Source organism: Carassius gibelio, chromosome B13 (assembly GCF_023724105.1).
Source record: "Carassius gibelio isolate Cgi1373 ecotype wild population from Czech Republic chromosome B13, carGib1.2-hapl.c, whole genome shotgun sequence".
NCBI classification, from domain to species: Eukaryota; Metazoa; Chordata; class Actinopteri; order Cypriniformes; family Cyprinidae; genus Carassius; species Carassius gibelio.
The window spans coordinates 29,962,212-29,977,209 of NC_068408.1; the positions used below are offsets into that span (position 1 = coordinate 29,962,212).

At 36.2% G+C, this 14,998-nt stretch overlaps 1 protein-coding gene across 1 annotated transcript in view; it reads left to right on the top strand.

Moving 5' to 3' along the window:
* Positions 1 to 14,998, top strand: part of LOC127970623 (CUB and sushi domain-containing protein 1-like) — a 531,205-nt gene that overhangs the window by 339,732 nt on the left and 176,475 nt on the right. Inside the window, exons 6-7 of the mRNA XM_052573279.1 lie at positions 11,614 to 11,726; positions 13,091 to 13,168. Coding sequence (XP_052429239.1) covers positions 11,614 to 11,726; positions 13,091 to 13,168 — 191 coding nt within the window. The remainder of the gene's footprint in view (positions 1 to 11,613; positions 11,727 to 13,090; positions 13,169 to 14,998) is intronic.

Consider the following 14,998-nt stretch of genomic DNA (forward strand, 5'->3'; position numbering starts at 1 on the left):
CAGTTCGGTTCAGAACCAATAGACTGAAATTTAACCCACTTGTGGTTTAATACAGACAATGGTCTCAAAATTGCTTCAAATAAGCTGAATTGATTACCAGGTTTTTACCTCACATATATTTTAAGTATCATGTTTGTTTTATATAACCTGTGGAATTATTTATGTGTGTTTAAAGTCTATTTGTAGGGTTTTCTACCTCAGTTATAGAAACTAATCACCAGAAGTTGCCTCATACATGTGTATGTATTCTCTGTATTATGCATGCTTTATATTACTCAAGTAATTTGTGTCTTAAACACTTATCACGGCTAAATCCTTATTTACTTCCACCTCAACTATGGGAAGTATATGTATTTTGGTACCTACTTGATGAGTAAATGATTTCTAGAATTTTGATATAAAGTAGATGTGTGTAGGATGCACCATATTTAAACTATTAAGTTTGCTGATTAAAGCGTTTAAGTGGTTTACCTGCGCTCATAACATAACAGCACAGAATCAGTTCAGAATCAATCACCAAAAGAATCAGTTCGGTTCAGACGCGCTGTGAGTCAGTTGGCTTTACGCAGAATCACGCATATATATAATCTACAATATACAGATTAGAAAAATTCATATTAAAATAAATAAATAAATAAATAAAATAAAATATAGTTATTTTATCACACTTTCCAATGTTTAACACTTTTTTGCGCTTTTTCTTAGCGTCCATTACTATTGAGAGTGAGGAGTTGTTGTCATAGCAGTGAGCCCCTCCCCTCGATATCACAGTCTCTGCCATGTTGGCAGGACACCAGCGGCAAAACAGGATTGTTTACATGTGTTGTTAACTCGGTAGTAGTGGAGGTTCTCGCAATTTTGCACTGTTTTACCATGCCTGGATGTTACTGCTTGCGTTAAAAACTGCTACAGTACCTCACACGATACATATGGAAAACATAGGAACAATGGAATACAGTTTTTATTTTAGGTTACACCAATCGAAAAACTGTGGTTTTTGGAGAAGCTCTCAGGCATCCAAAATATCGACCCATACGAGCTCCCTGCAGCGGAGTGGCACAGAGACCTGGACCATTTACCTGAATTATCTTGTTTTTGGTGCAAGTTACTACAGAATGCAGGAGTTTAAAAGCCACAAGTCTTTGGAAAGTTACAAGGCTTTCTGCTGTGACTAGGTCCATCTACAAGCCCCCAGGTGGTGAAAACTGCGTTGTACTCATTGTATTTAATTAAATTAAATTTAATTTAATTTAGTACTTAGCCAAAGTAAGTTTATTCGCATGCGTTTTAGTGTGTTGTAATTACATTGGATTTAGCAGACACTTCTTGATCAAAATGACAAAGTAACTTAAATAACTGCGACTGTTTCGTAAACACTAATGAGATGTTCAATGTACACAAACGTTTCCAACATGTTTTGATGTAGGCTAAAGCTGTGTATGTTTAGTTATAATTTGATTTTAATCCAATGACACATACTGTACCAGGTTTTTGTGTTGGGGGCTGCAAAGTTGACAAACCAGTTCTGGGTTGGCTAGGGTAGTTAAATGTGTGATTGCAAGATGTAAATGTCCTGGTTAGATTAAAGACATTAACAGCGTGAATGCAAGGTGACTTACATCGTAAACAATACAATTCACAATGTCCATATATGTGCACAGAGGTAAATGGTCCAGGTCTCTGTACCATACCGCTGCAGGGAGCTCGTATGGGTCGATATTTTGGATGCCTGAGAGCTTCTCCAAATAACGCTGTTTTGTGCTTGGTGTGAGCTTATGCCTGTAAGATCCCCCCTTTTTGCCTTATCTTTTTGCATTGCTTTACTTTCTTTCTTTTCTTTATCGTATTCGTAGATCCGTCTCTGCTCCGTCGACATAATAAAAGTTTGCATTCTGCAAGTGATCGATGCATTATTGTGCCATCCCAAAGAGGGATTTTCATTAACTGTTCCCTCCTGTTGAATGACCTGCCAAAATAAATCCGAGCAGCTGATTCCTTAGGCTTACCAGAAACATGACACTGAAACAAAACTGGTAGGGACAGGAAAAGAGGACAGAGCCATGGGAATGGAGCTAAGCTGTTAGAGTTAATGAGAATGTGCAAAAGCAGCGCCATTCACTGGTCTCAAGACCCACGGAGGAGCTCCGGGAGGATAAAACGAGGAGTGTCAACAGTGTTGGACAAAAGAGTACCAGGCCTGGATTTTATTTTGTTTTTTGTTTCTGTCTGTGCACGAGGGGCTGTCGCGCTCTTTTGTGTTTATTGTATTATTAAAGTTTTACTTAAATGTTCACCAGTTCCTGCCTCCTCCTTCCCATGATTACGAACGTTTACAGTGTTTTAAAAACGAACTGTGATTGGTTGTTTGACATGTTGTTCAAACAGCCTCATGGGCAGGCCTTGGCCATTGAAAGTTGCCATGGATTCTAGACCTTCAGGCTGAAGGTCTGGCTACACAAGACTTCTGAAAAACACATCTATTCAATCTTTATTTGACCCTCTAACTCTTGCACTCTCTATTCTAATTCTATTTTATGTATTATGTATTAAAATCTGAAATAGCAGAATGTTTCCTGTAAGGAGTGGGTTAAGGTGTAGGAAAATATGTACTGAAAATATGTACTGTACTGTTTGTACAGTATAAAAACCATATATATATATATATCTTCATAAATATGAACCATATCTTCATATTTATTTATACGTTTTATTTTTATTTTACTTATTTCAGGGAACTAAATGACCAAGACTTTTGAGTGTGCAAGTAAGCAACTAACACAACTTTACACTTCAAACAACATGAAGAAAACACACAAAAATAAATTATTAATCACATTTTGTGTGACACTTAATCGCCAATGGAACTTCAAGACAGCCCTTTCATTAGTAACGCAATTAAATGTTTTAAATAACTGAAGTTTTGAATAATAACAGTTTTGTCTTTTGACAACTTTTGTTCAGTTCAAGTGAGCTATTTATACCTAATATCGCAGATAAATAGATTATGATGCACAAATCAATGAAAAGACAAATAAGTGGAATGAGATCCATAAATGTACATAAATATGTTATGGTCCATTCTGGTGCATTTTTTGGATCACTGCGAGCATTTGTATATTTTGAAATGTTCTAGCATCAAAATGTGTGCACAAATTTACACTCAATGTGCTGTCTACTCAATCAGATAACCGCTACAGCTATGGTGAATTGCAGACTTATAAATGCATTACAGCGACCTATCTTTCAAGTAGACCATTGACACTCCTAATTGAGATTGTAGATAGTTTCAGTAATCAATTTGAGAGATAGGTGGTGGTAATGCCATTATAAATCTGCGATCTGCCGTAAAGCAGGAAGAACACGCCTCACAAGCAGGCTGTATTTTGCACTGGATATTACTTCAGACCAGAGAACACTCCAAAAGTGGACAGGGTCTCCTTTCACAAAGACTTTCATCATTGGCTGTGGCTTCAGCCAATTGTTACTGACTTACATTTCAAAATAAAACTTTATAAATTAAACATAGTTTCTAGTTCATCTAAAATAAAATATGCTTTATGAATAAATGTCCTCCATGAGAGCAGAGCCCAAGGCTCATGGCCAGTGGTGTTTGGACCCAAGTCTGAACCTCTGCTTCATGATGTAAATGGGAGTCACTCAGGAGTCCCACCAGAGGGGAACGATTTTACTCCAAAGATTGAGAGTAATCATTTTATTCCGAGCAACGGGGCCATCCCAGGGCATGAAATTCGCAGGCTAGGATGGGGTAGTGATGCTAGGTGTAACTAAAAAGTCGCAGGTTCAGGGGTTAGCATTTTTTGTTGCATATTTTAATAAAAACTTTAACTGACACAACCAATAAAAACTTCAGATTCAGCTGCGGGGGCGGAGTTTGCACTGAAGTGGATTTGGGGGAAATTGTGCATGCGTGTTTTGCACCTGTATATCAATGAGAGGAAGCTACGCCCTATTTTGGAGCTCCCACCCCGTTTTGGAGTTCCTGCCTCTATTTGGAGATCTCCAGTCTGCAGTAATACCCTTCTAGTGTTTTGAGGAGGTAGTCATACAGTTCAGGCATTGCAGTGCATCAGAGGTAAAAAAAAACAATATCAGTACTGTTCAGTTTCTTGCACAGACCGATAGTTTTGTGTCTTTGCACACCAGTGTATTGTCACGAGCCGCAGGGTGTAATTTTTCATTCCCATAGACTTGCATATGACTAACAGACTGCAAGTGTTTTTTTTTTGTTTTTTTTTTTTTAATCTCTGTTTGTGTTCTACTGAAGAAACATAGGTAGGTAGTTACCTACATCTTGGATGCACTGGGGATAAGCAAATAAACCTAAAATAAAAATTTTTGGGTGAACTATCCTTTTTAAAATGTCTTCTGTAAAAATAAATACTAAACAATTCTAGCAACATAGCTACAGCCTTCCACAGATACTTAAGTAGACATGAGGTTATGGGATTTGGCTAGGAGATGGACAGCTGGCAGGTGGCTGGATTTGAAAGCTAATATTTAAAGGACATCATCTTCTGACTAAACCTACTGATTACTTTGACTTCTGCAAAGCAATTTCCAGAGCAAGGACCAAGGGACACCAGCTGACCTGTCATGTCAAGTTTTGTCAGTTAGAAGGAAAAAACTCAGGGTGTCACTTTTGTCAATGTCAAACTGTGCATAAAAGTACATTGAAGTGAGACTGTGCATTATAGTGATTTTATCATGCTTAAAGGTGGTGGGGGTGGGGGGGGGGTGAAATGCTCGTTTTCACTCAATATCCTGTTAATCTTGAGTACCTATAAAACAAACTAAAACTAATCTAAAAAGCTAATCTATAGAATTTACCCAATAAATGTGAGGTAACAATTTGCATCGACTTTGGTGGGGTAGATTTAATCCCATATATTGAGTATAAACTATCTGAAGTAAAAAGCTATTAAATGCTTGCATAAATTGGGTAACAATACCTCACATTTATGTTTATATTCAACAGCTACTTACTCATTAAAATTAGGTAAAAATTATCTCAGCAAAAATAAAATTTAGTTATTAAAAAGTTAAAAAGACAGTTCAGCTCATAATTTATTCATGCCGCAATGCATGATGGGAGCCATGGATGAGTTTTTATCACTGATCTGTAATATAGAACTGGATTGCTCATGACGTCATTAAAGTGAAGCCGCCTCGCCGCCATATTGGTAATCCCTAGTGTGCGAAAAAGTTCCATTGAATCAATAGGAATTTGTATGATTTTAATGAGAAAACATCACCTAACAAGTCAGTGTTTATAAATATGAAGTATCACTGTACATTATTACAAAGCGAACACCCTAGGCATGTAAATGGTTATTTTTTAAATGTAGGGAATTTCCCCTACTTATTAAAAAGCTACGTTCATTACAGTAGTGAGCATCATGAACATGATAAACATCAGACGGACACGACCTAAAAAATGTCCTCGAAAGTTTTCGTTATGAAATCGGAATTTATTCAGAAAATAACTGACTATATACGGTACGGATTTAAGAAATAAATACAAAGCTTTATTTCCCAGATAGTAAATTATTTGTTTTTTAATTTCATTATAGAGAAATATTAACAACATAATTGTATAATTAATTGTAATATATTAAAATCCATTTCTGATACTAATACGTTCGTTTAATAATTCCTGAATAACTTTGTTCATAAAATAAATAAGCCATTTTTGAGTTTGATCAGTTACCTGTGTCGTCAGCGCATAGCAGACACACCCACCTACACGATTTAAATATATCGCTTATCCTGTCCCAAAAGACCGTAAACACTGCAGATAACATCTGAAGTAAACATTACTTTATTACACATAACATAAAAACGAGTCCCATTTGACTGATCAGCTTCAAATCGACTTATTTTAGGACACCAGTTTGGATGTAACTCAATGGTGCTCTCTGCTGGTAGGGATTAGTAAGATGGCGGATCGAACACTTCCGGTGGCTTCACTGCCTGTTGGCAGTTTAGAACGCGATGAGCGATCCAGTTATATATATAGATCAGTGGTTTTTATTGGCTACAACATGCTTTTTTGATGGTCACCGTTGTTGTGATGCTCACGCTGATTCTTGATGTCTGTGTTTCTAAACATAATAATTCTTTCTTTATGTAGAACTAACTTTTAAAAGCATGTCATATTATGCCAAAAAATGCTGGATTCCTACCCCCCACCACCACTTAATTTATGTATACATTAAAGAAACCTGAACATATGCATTCAGGTCACTACATGACAATTAGTTCAAACAACAATCAATAGCACACATGATTGTCTTTGCGCTGGTCTGTATGTTATCATTCTGTTAACACAGCCACACAAAGTCTAAAGCAAACATCTGAAGGTTCAAGAACCCAACTAAAGCAAACATTGACCGCTATAATGGTAACACACAAATTGTGATTGTCTAGTTTGGTGAGTCTGCTTGTTAACATCAGATGTCTTCAATAATGGTCAATCATGACCCAATTAATTTCTTAATTATCTCATTAACTTCAACTCTGCTTCAGTGTTACTTTTAACACTGCTTCAGTGTTTATATGAGTCCACACTCAATCAAAAATGCGGGCTGACGCTTGCGCAATTTAAAGCAAAAAAACTCACGTTTTGGGGGTATATTTTACTGCATTTTACTATGTGATGGTTCTTACTGTTGATGAATGGGTAGCATATGTAGAATTTACCCATTACTTTAGAATTCGTTGGCTGGCTGCATTAATCATGTACATTTTATATGGTTTCCACAGATTATATTTACAACTCTCCAAAATCACTTTTTTCAGTGTACTGCATCCTTCATAACTTCAAAAAGTCTTTAGTTTTATTATATTCATAAGAGAAAGATAGTCTGTACCGATTTTTACCGGAAAAATGCCACCGACTGGTGTGGCATGTGGGCGGAGCTAAAGAATCACGAGCGCCAGTAGGCTTTTGCGTTGAGAGCATTTGGAAGCTGTGACATTACCTTGAGGAAAAAAAACATCATCCAAAACAAACCATGGCTTACAGTCAGATTCAGCCATTTATTTATGATCCAGGATCAGATCCCGAGGCTGAAACTGAACGAGAGCAGCAGCAGCAACGACTCGCTCCGAGCAGGGCTCGAATCGGGTCTCCGGCATGGGAGGGGACACACTAACAAGGAGGCAGAGATATTTGAAGCAGTTTTACTCACCACCTGCGGTTCCAACACACGATCGTGACCCTTTTTCGTTGGGATTGCGTCATCCTTAAGAAATAAACGATATGCAAATCAGTCGTCAAACTGGGCCTTGTTTGTAAAACAAGCATCTTCGAAATGTAGGGAACAAACAAAAACACTTGCACAACTCCGTTGATGCTCTGTAAAAATAAACTCCATCCACTGTTTTTTCTTTTGGTAATCTGTGCAGGGTTGTCTTGCCCTGGCAACCAAAAACACACTCCTTTTGTGACATTCCGCGACGCTCTCGCTCTGATCAGTGAATGTCTCTGCTCTCAGTGCTCTGCTATACGGGAGCGCGCGCTCTTCCGGCAGACGTGCCCTCAGGACCCATATAAGGAAATTCCGCTCCATCTAACGTCACACAGAGCCATACTCGAAAAAAACTTACCGAAACTTGTGACAAACCGGAAGGAGTATTTTTGGAACAGAAATAGTCCTTCAAACGTACAACTTAATTTTTGAAACTTTGTCCATGTTTAGCATAGGAATCCAACTCTTTAACAGTGTAAAAAAACTCAGTATGCATGAAATAGCATTTCACCCCCCCTTTAAAGAGTGTTGTAGATCACTGCAGGTCAATCTGAAAATGATTCAAAACAATATAGTGGTGTGGACTTTATTTTGCAAACAAACAAGAACCATTCATAATGTTCTAAGTATTGGTGGCTTTCAAAATTTACCAGCTCTCATCCGCATTAACATTAATACATTGATCAAAAACTAATTGTACTCATTTGTAAGTCGCTTTGGATAAAAGCGTCTGCTAAATGACTAAATGTAAATGTAATCCATTGATATTTTTCAAATGCAATAAAAAAATTTTTGATGGCAAACATAAACCTCACTTTTTTTTTTCTTTTTTTTTTTTTTGTGAAGGAATCATGGTTTGGTTTTTGAAAGAACATTTCCTTTTTATTTTCTCCCCTCTGCCATTGCTGCTCGTAATGTTGTCAGTGGACTTCATTTTCAGCAGTTATTGCCAGCAGTCATCAAAGTGGGCTTGCTCTCTTGACCTCTCTGACACTGTTGCCAGAGCTTGAATAAATTTGGCTACAACTTGTGAATAAAATAATGGCCATTCTCTTTGAAGACCTTAGATCTCTTCAGCTGCTCAACACAATCTTTATTTATGACTCTTCTAAATCCAGCATCATAATTTATCAGATTTTCATCAATACAATATATAAATCAACATCAACAGAAAAAAAAAGAAAAAAAAAACCTTCTTCTATAGTAGTTAATATATAATTTGTATTGTAATATATATATATATATATATATATATATATATATATATATATATATATATATATATATATATATATATATATATATATATATATATATATATATATATATATATATATATATATAAACATTTCAGCATATATTTGCAGTTTACATTCATATTATCTAATTAATAGACAAACAAATATCTATGCACTCTTTCTTTGAAGAAAATTGGAGACCTATAACCTACAGTAAAATTATTGTTCAACACATCAGTTTACATGAGCAATCCCATTAACATTTTTTTATCTTTCAAATTGAACTCACTGACTGTTAATTTTTTCAGATAATGATATAAATAATTGTAATCTAGTTTGAACATCTCATTTCATCTTCTTTTTTTTTTTTTTATTCTTTTTTTTTTTTAGTGCTGTCAAAATTAGAATGTTAACCCAGGCAATACATGTTTCCAGTATAACGGAGTAAAAAATCTTAAACACATTTAATGCAGGGGCTGGTCGGGCTGCTTCTGTCTCTTTATTTCTTGATGAAAATTGTGTTTATTTAGACGCAGATTGTCTTTACGACAACTTAAAATGGGATTCTCAGATGCGCACTCCACCTGAGTGACAGGCGCTAGTCAAAGGAGTGCAGAAACGATACAGGTGATGAGGCAGCTTCAGTAGAACATCAGTCAACTGCGGTCAGATGAGATGCTGTAAGCCACATGACAGTAAAAATGATTTTTCTTGTCCTGTCAGCTATTATGCTGTGCTCGTAGAACGCGCACTTCAGTTGCATGTAAAAATACACCGGCTTACTGTAGTCTGTGTCATTTCATATTAAAGCTTGAATGATACTATGAGCATGCGTGTCAGATCCACATCAGATTCAGCAGCAGCAGCTCTTAAAGTAATAACAGCCAGATAACCTAATAGCCCAGTTTCTGTGATTAATTAAAAGAAAAAGAGGAAATAACTTTTGTAGCTTAGAATGTAAGGTAGAACCCTTATGTATTCTTATGGATTCTTCTACAGTATACTTAATTTTGAATTTAGTGTTTGATTTAGATATTTAATAACTATTCAATTTGTGTATATGCCGTACTTGCTGAAGGGCGCAGGTAAATATGACGTTTATTATAATAGGTTTATGTGAGGAGTGTTTTAATTTAACTTAAATAGTATTTATTTATTTATTTAGGACATCAGTATTCATAGTATCGGTGATACTTGCCTTCAGTCAATAAAAAAGATGCCATTAAACAAATATTAAAAATATACTGTCTTTATTTTGTGAAATCATTGCAATATGAAAGTAAATGTAAAAATGTCAGGGGGAAAAGTGTGTTTAATTATTATTATTATTATTATTATTATTATTATTATTATTATTATTATTATTATTATTATTATTATTATTATTATTATTATTATTTGATGTTGTTGTTGTTAATTGATTGACAGCACTAATTTTTGTTCAACTTAAACTTAGTTTTTCTCCCGGAGTTTCAGCTTTTGTGTTCTCTGCACAGGCCTCTTCAAGCAGTCTTATTTTGTCAGGGTTTTTTTTCTCTCTCTCTCCCGTGCCTGCCTCTTGTAAAGCACACTCATTTTGCTTTTTTACTCCTTTGCCTCCTCAGCTCAACCTGGTTTTCATGCACTGTTGAACTCCACTTTCTTGAAAAGAAATGAGGGCTTCACACAGCAGCGTGCATCAATTGCAAGTCACTGCAGTTCTGTGCCAGACAGGCTTTACCTCACTTACTGGATTCAGCTTCAACAAACACCCTGTCAGCCTAGTGTTTGGAACACAGACATGCCTTGTGTTTGTTAATAGCTCATTTTCTTGATTTTATTTCACCTACAAAATTAATTGAGCTTTGTTAATAAATTAATAAGTAAATACATAAATAAAGGTGAATCTCACAAAAGTACCCCTGAATCAAAAGAAGGAAATCAAAATTACACTTTGCATACAAATTAAGCTGAAAATAAGCTTTGCTTTATTTAAGAAATGTGACCCAGACATGTTCTCGACAGGTTTCCTGAGATTCACTCACATTCATACTACACAGAGAATATATCAGACTCCTCTCAGATCTCACTGCCAAAAACAAAATAGTCTCCTCATCAAGGAGATGAAGCTCTTATTTGGGATGGAATATTAAATTATACGCTAATGACTGTGCTGTAGCTGCCTTCATTAATGCTTGTTAAGGATATGAATGATTATTGTCAAGACTGTACCTTTTGATTGGATTTAGTTTCATCTTTGATTTGTGACCATTTCTATTTCCTTTCGATTGTCTGATTTAATATTTCAGATAAATATCCTCCGGAGTCATTTTTTTTTTTTTAAGTTTGGCAAGCACCATGACCAGATAATCTGAAAAACAAAGATAAAAGATGAAGACATTTCACTCCAGGACTGTAGCTGTGCCCTAGTCACGAATCACAGTAGTGTTTCAAACTATTATCATTATGGCTTCAAACTAACCCTTGCAGGATAACACACACAATTGGTTTGTGAGTTTCACAAGGTGAAGGAGAAGTTTTAATAGGCACCTTGGCCTGGAACATAAAGGGGGGTTTGTATAGAAAAAAAAAAAAAAAAAGCAGCAGGTAAAGAACTGAAGGAATCCTAATGACATCAAAGCTTGTGTTGAGGAAAAATATTTTTTTTTGCTCTCACAAGGGAGTCAGTGTTATTAAATTTAGATTTTATTCTACCAGTGACTTCTCCAGGTGCTATTAACGTGAGATGATGATCATCCATATGTCAAGATGCGTTTAAGAAAGAAACAGAAAAGCCCTTGGGTGTCCACGTCTCACAAAAGTAGTTAGAGCCATGTCATTCGCTATTCTCAGTTTAATTTAATCTTTAAATTGCCATTGTTGGGTGTCCCAAAAAAAAATATGCTAATTAGTACTCCAACACAGTATAAAGGATATATTTTTAAAATTACAATAGGGAGTGGTTAAATAATTAAATTAGAATTTTTTATGTGAAAATGAAAGGTTTTTTTGTAACCCGTATGTGTGCAAAATTTATTTTTATGTGATTTTTTTACGAAGCTGATTGTACAGTTGATTTTAATCACCTTTTTGTCCAGTGCAATGAAAACTGTGTTTCTTTTCAGGCTTACTGGAATGAATTTGCCATCCCCTGTCATCAGTAGCAAGAATTGGCTGCGGCTTCACTTCACGTCTGACAGCAACCATCGGAGGAAAGGATTTAGTGCCCAGTATCAAGGTAAGGGGTCAGTGTGTGCAGGACATTAGAGGAGAGGAGTGCTCACTGGCAGATGTGCGACAGTTGGCAATGAAAGACAGCACATCCCTTGGCGTGTTCTGCTGTAGCTAAAAATGACATCTTGGCTTGTCTAAGTGACTCAATGAGCAGACACATTGCTGGAATGATGATTACAACATCCCACTGAACGCCCCCCACCCACTACCCCCTGTTTATATTTGGAAAAATCAGTCACGACAGTAGTGAGGGAATTTGTGTTTCTAACGTGGATAACGCAAGATGAGGAGCTTCTAAATCATTTTCATGATATGCGTTTATGATCGTGTTTTCTATTTGCATAATAAGCGAGGAATGCCGTGAATCTCAGGGGAAGCTCAGGGGGATTTGTTGAATTTGTTACATTTTAGAGTGTTGGCTATAAATGCAACTTTTCTTTCGAGGTAAACTCGGTTATTTTGCGTATAAAACACATTCCGTTTATTAATACTCTAACATAAATCTTTCCTGTTTCTTACCTGTTTTTTTATGTATGAATATGCATCACATTGAGTTTATTAGTTTATTTTAAAACTATGTAATCCAAATGGATAATTTTTTTATTTTTTTTTATTTGCAAATCAAAAATATACATTTTAAATTTAGGACTTTAATATTTAACACTGTGTGTGTTTATACAGCGTTGGGATAAATAATAGGTTTAGGAAATGTTTGGTATAAAATTGCAATGTTTATCTCCTACATTGTTGAATTTAGTTAAAAATGGAAACAGAACGCTATGGTGCATAACATCCCCCCCATCTCAATCTTTGGCAGGTATAGAGGGCATAGCAAGGGTGGCTTTTAAAATACATTTAAAAGAGTGATTTCTCACAACAAATAATCAACGCGTTTTGCCGCATTGCTTTATTGTTTCTATCATATTTATGAAATTACCTTTTAATTGTATAAAACCCGGATGCCATACAGAGAGGACATTATGCAAGGTGAATCTTCATGATACCAAAGTCATAATTGGCATCCTACATGGCATAATTACAGGACTGAATTCCCGAAAATGCCTTGAAATCTAAATTGGCTCCAGATGATGCACATATTGGTAGGTGTCCAATAATTGCATGCCACAATGATAGTTGTTTCAGATAACAAAGTGTGCACATTATTTGAGATATGTCATACCTCTGCTAATTATAAAAAGACCTCTGCCTATTAGGACAGTCTTATTTTGATGGCCCATGCAAGACTGAATCATAGAGGATTATTCGTGTTCAATGAGGCACTCTTGGGCACTTGACGGGCTCTGCTAACTGTACGAATGGATTGTGATTTCCACTTCCAAACACTTCACCTTTACTCTCTACCAACAGTGAAGAAGGCCATCGAGCTGAAATCCAGAGGGGTGAAAATGCTCCCGAGCAAGGATACAAGTCACAAAAATGCAGTCTGTAAGTACATTTCTAAAACAGTCCCCCATTTAAGTCTAAGCAAACATAAAACAAGAAAACAAGTCTGTTCATTTAAGCAGAAAATACATAACATGCTTCTTTCACTGCAAGCCATGAGGTCTAGACAAGATAAAATAATTGAGGTAAACTGTAAAGTTCTCACTGCTTTTTAGTATGTAAGTAGTGATTTGGCTCATGTGAGAGCATGGCATGAATTCTACACAGGCTCATTTGAAATATGTGCCTATGCCTACATTTCTGCAAAAAAATAAAAAATAAATAAAATTAGATTAAAAAGCACCTATATGTACGAATCACTGCAGTTTCCAATTTAAGTCAGTAAAACTCAGAAAACTTGTATTCCTTTTTACAAAAAATATGAATTATTGGTCCAAAGTTTAGATTAAACATTTTCACACAATTACTTGCACAATACTATGTCATGACTTCAAAACTATTTTAATATGCTGCAAGATTTGAAACAGACTATTTTGAATGTTAGCATCACATATAGAGCTTTATATATTTGGGTTTTCTAACACAGTAGGTTTGCTCTGTAGTTTGCACGATACAGCATAGCACTTGTGAGGAGATCCGGTATGAATCCTGTGAGACTATGGATCGACAAAACAGCTCAAAGTTGCATAGACAAGAAGTAAAAATAGTATGTATGGAATGAGCAAATGCTTTCGTTAATACTATTAGGAAGGATTATGGTTGGGTTTAGTGTAGGGGGTATGCTATTTTCAAGTCAAGTCAAGTCACCTTTATTTATATAGTGCTTTAAACAAAATACATTGCATCAATGCAACTGACCAACATTCGTTAGGAAAACTGTGTGTCAATAATGCAAACGACAGTTAAAGGCAGTTCATCATTGAATTCAGTGATGCCATCTCTGTTTAGTTTCAATATTGTCGGTGCATTTATTTGCAATCAAGTCAATGATAATGCTGTAGATGAAGTGACCCCAACTAAGCAAGCCAGAGGTGACAGCGGCAAGGAACCGAAACTCCATCGGTGACAGAATGGAGAAAAAAACCTTTGGGAGAAACCAGGCTCAGTTGGGGGGATAGTTCTCCTCTCACCAGACGAAACCAGCAGTTAAATTCCAGGCTGCGGCAAAGTCAGATTGTGCAGAAGAATCATCTGTTTCCTGTGGTCTTGTCCTGGTGGTCATTTGAGACAAGGTCTTCACAGGGGATCTGTATCTGGGGCTCTAGCTGTCCTGGTCTCCACTGTCTTTCAGGGCAGTAGAGGTCCTTTCTAGGTGCTGATCCACCATCTGGTCTGGATACGTACTTGATCCGGGTGACTGCATTGACCCTCTGATCTCTGGATCTGGTGGCTACGGTGACCTCGGAATAAGAGAGAAACAGACTAATATTAGCGTAGATGCCATTCTTCTAATGATGTAGCAAGTACATTGGGTGTTATGGGAAGTGTTCCCGGTTCCGGTTTACCTAATTAATGCAGCCTATAAATCTTTAACGGATATTAAAAGCATATTAATATGTTATGTGTAAGCCAGGTTAAAGAGATGGGTCTTTAATCTAGATTTAAACTGCAAGAGTGTCTTCCTCCCGAACAATGTTAGGTAGGTTATTCCAGAGTTTAGGCGCCAAATAGGAAAAGGATCTGCCGCCCGCAGTTGATTTTGATATTCTACGTCTTATCAAATTGCCTGAGTTTTGAGAAGATAGCGGACATAGAGGATTATAATGTAAAGGGAGCTTATTCAAATACTGAGGAGGCTTTATAATAAATAATCAATATTTTAAAATCTATACGATGTTCTAGTAAGAACTCTTGCTGCTTCATTTTGGACTA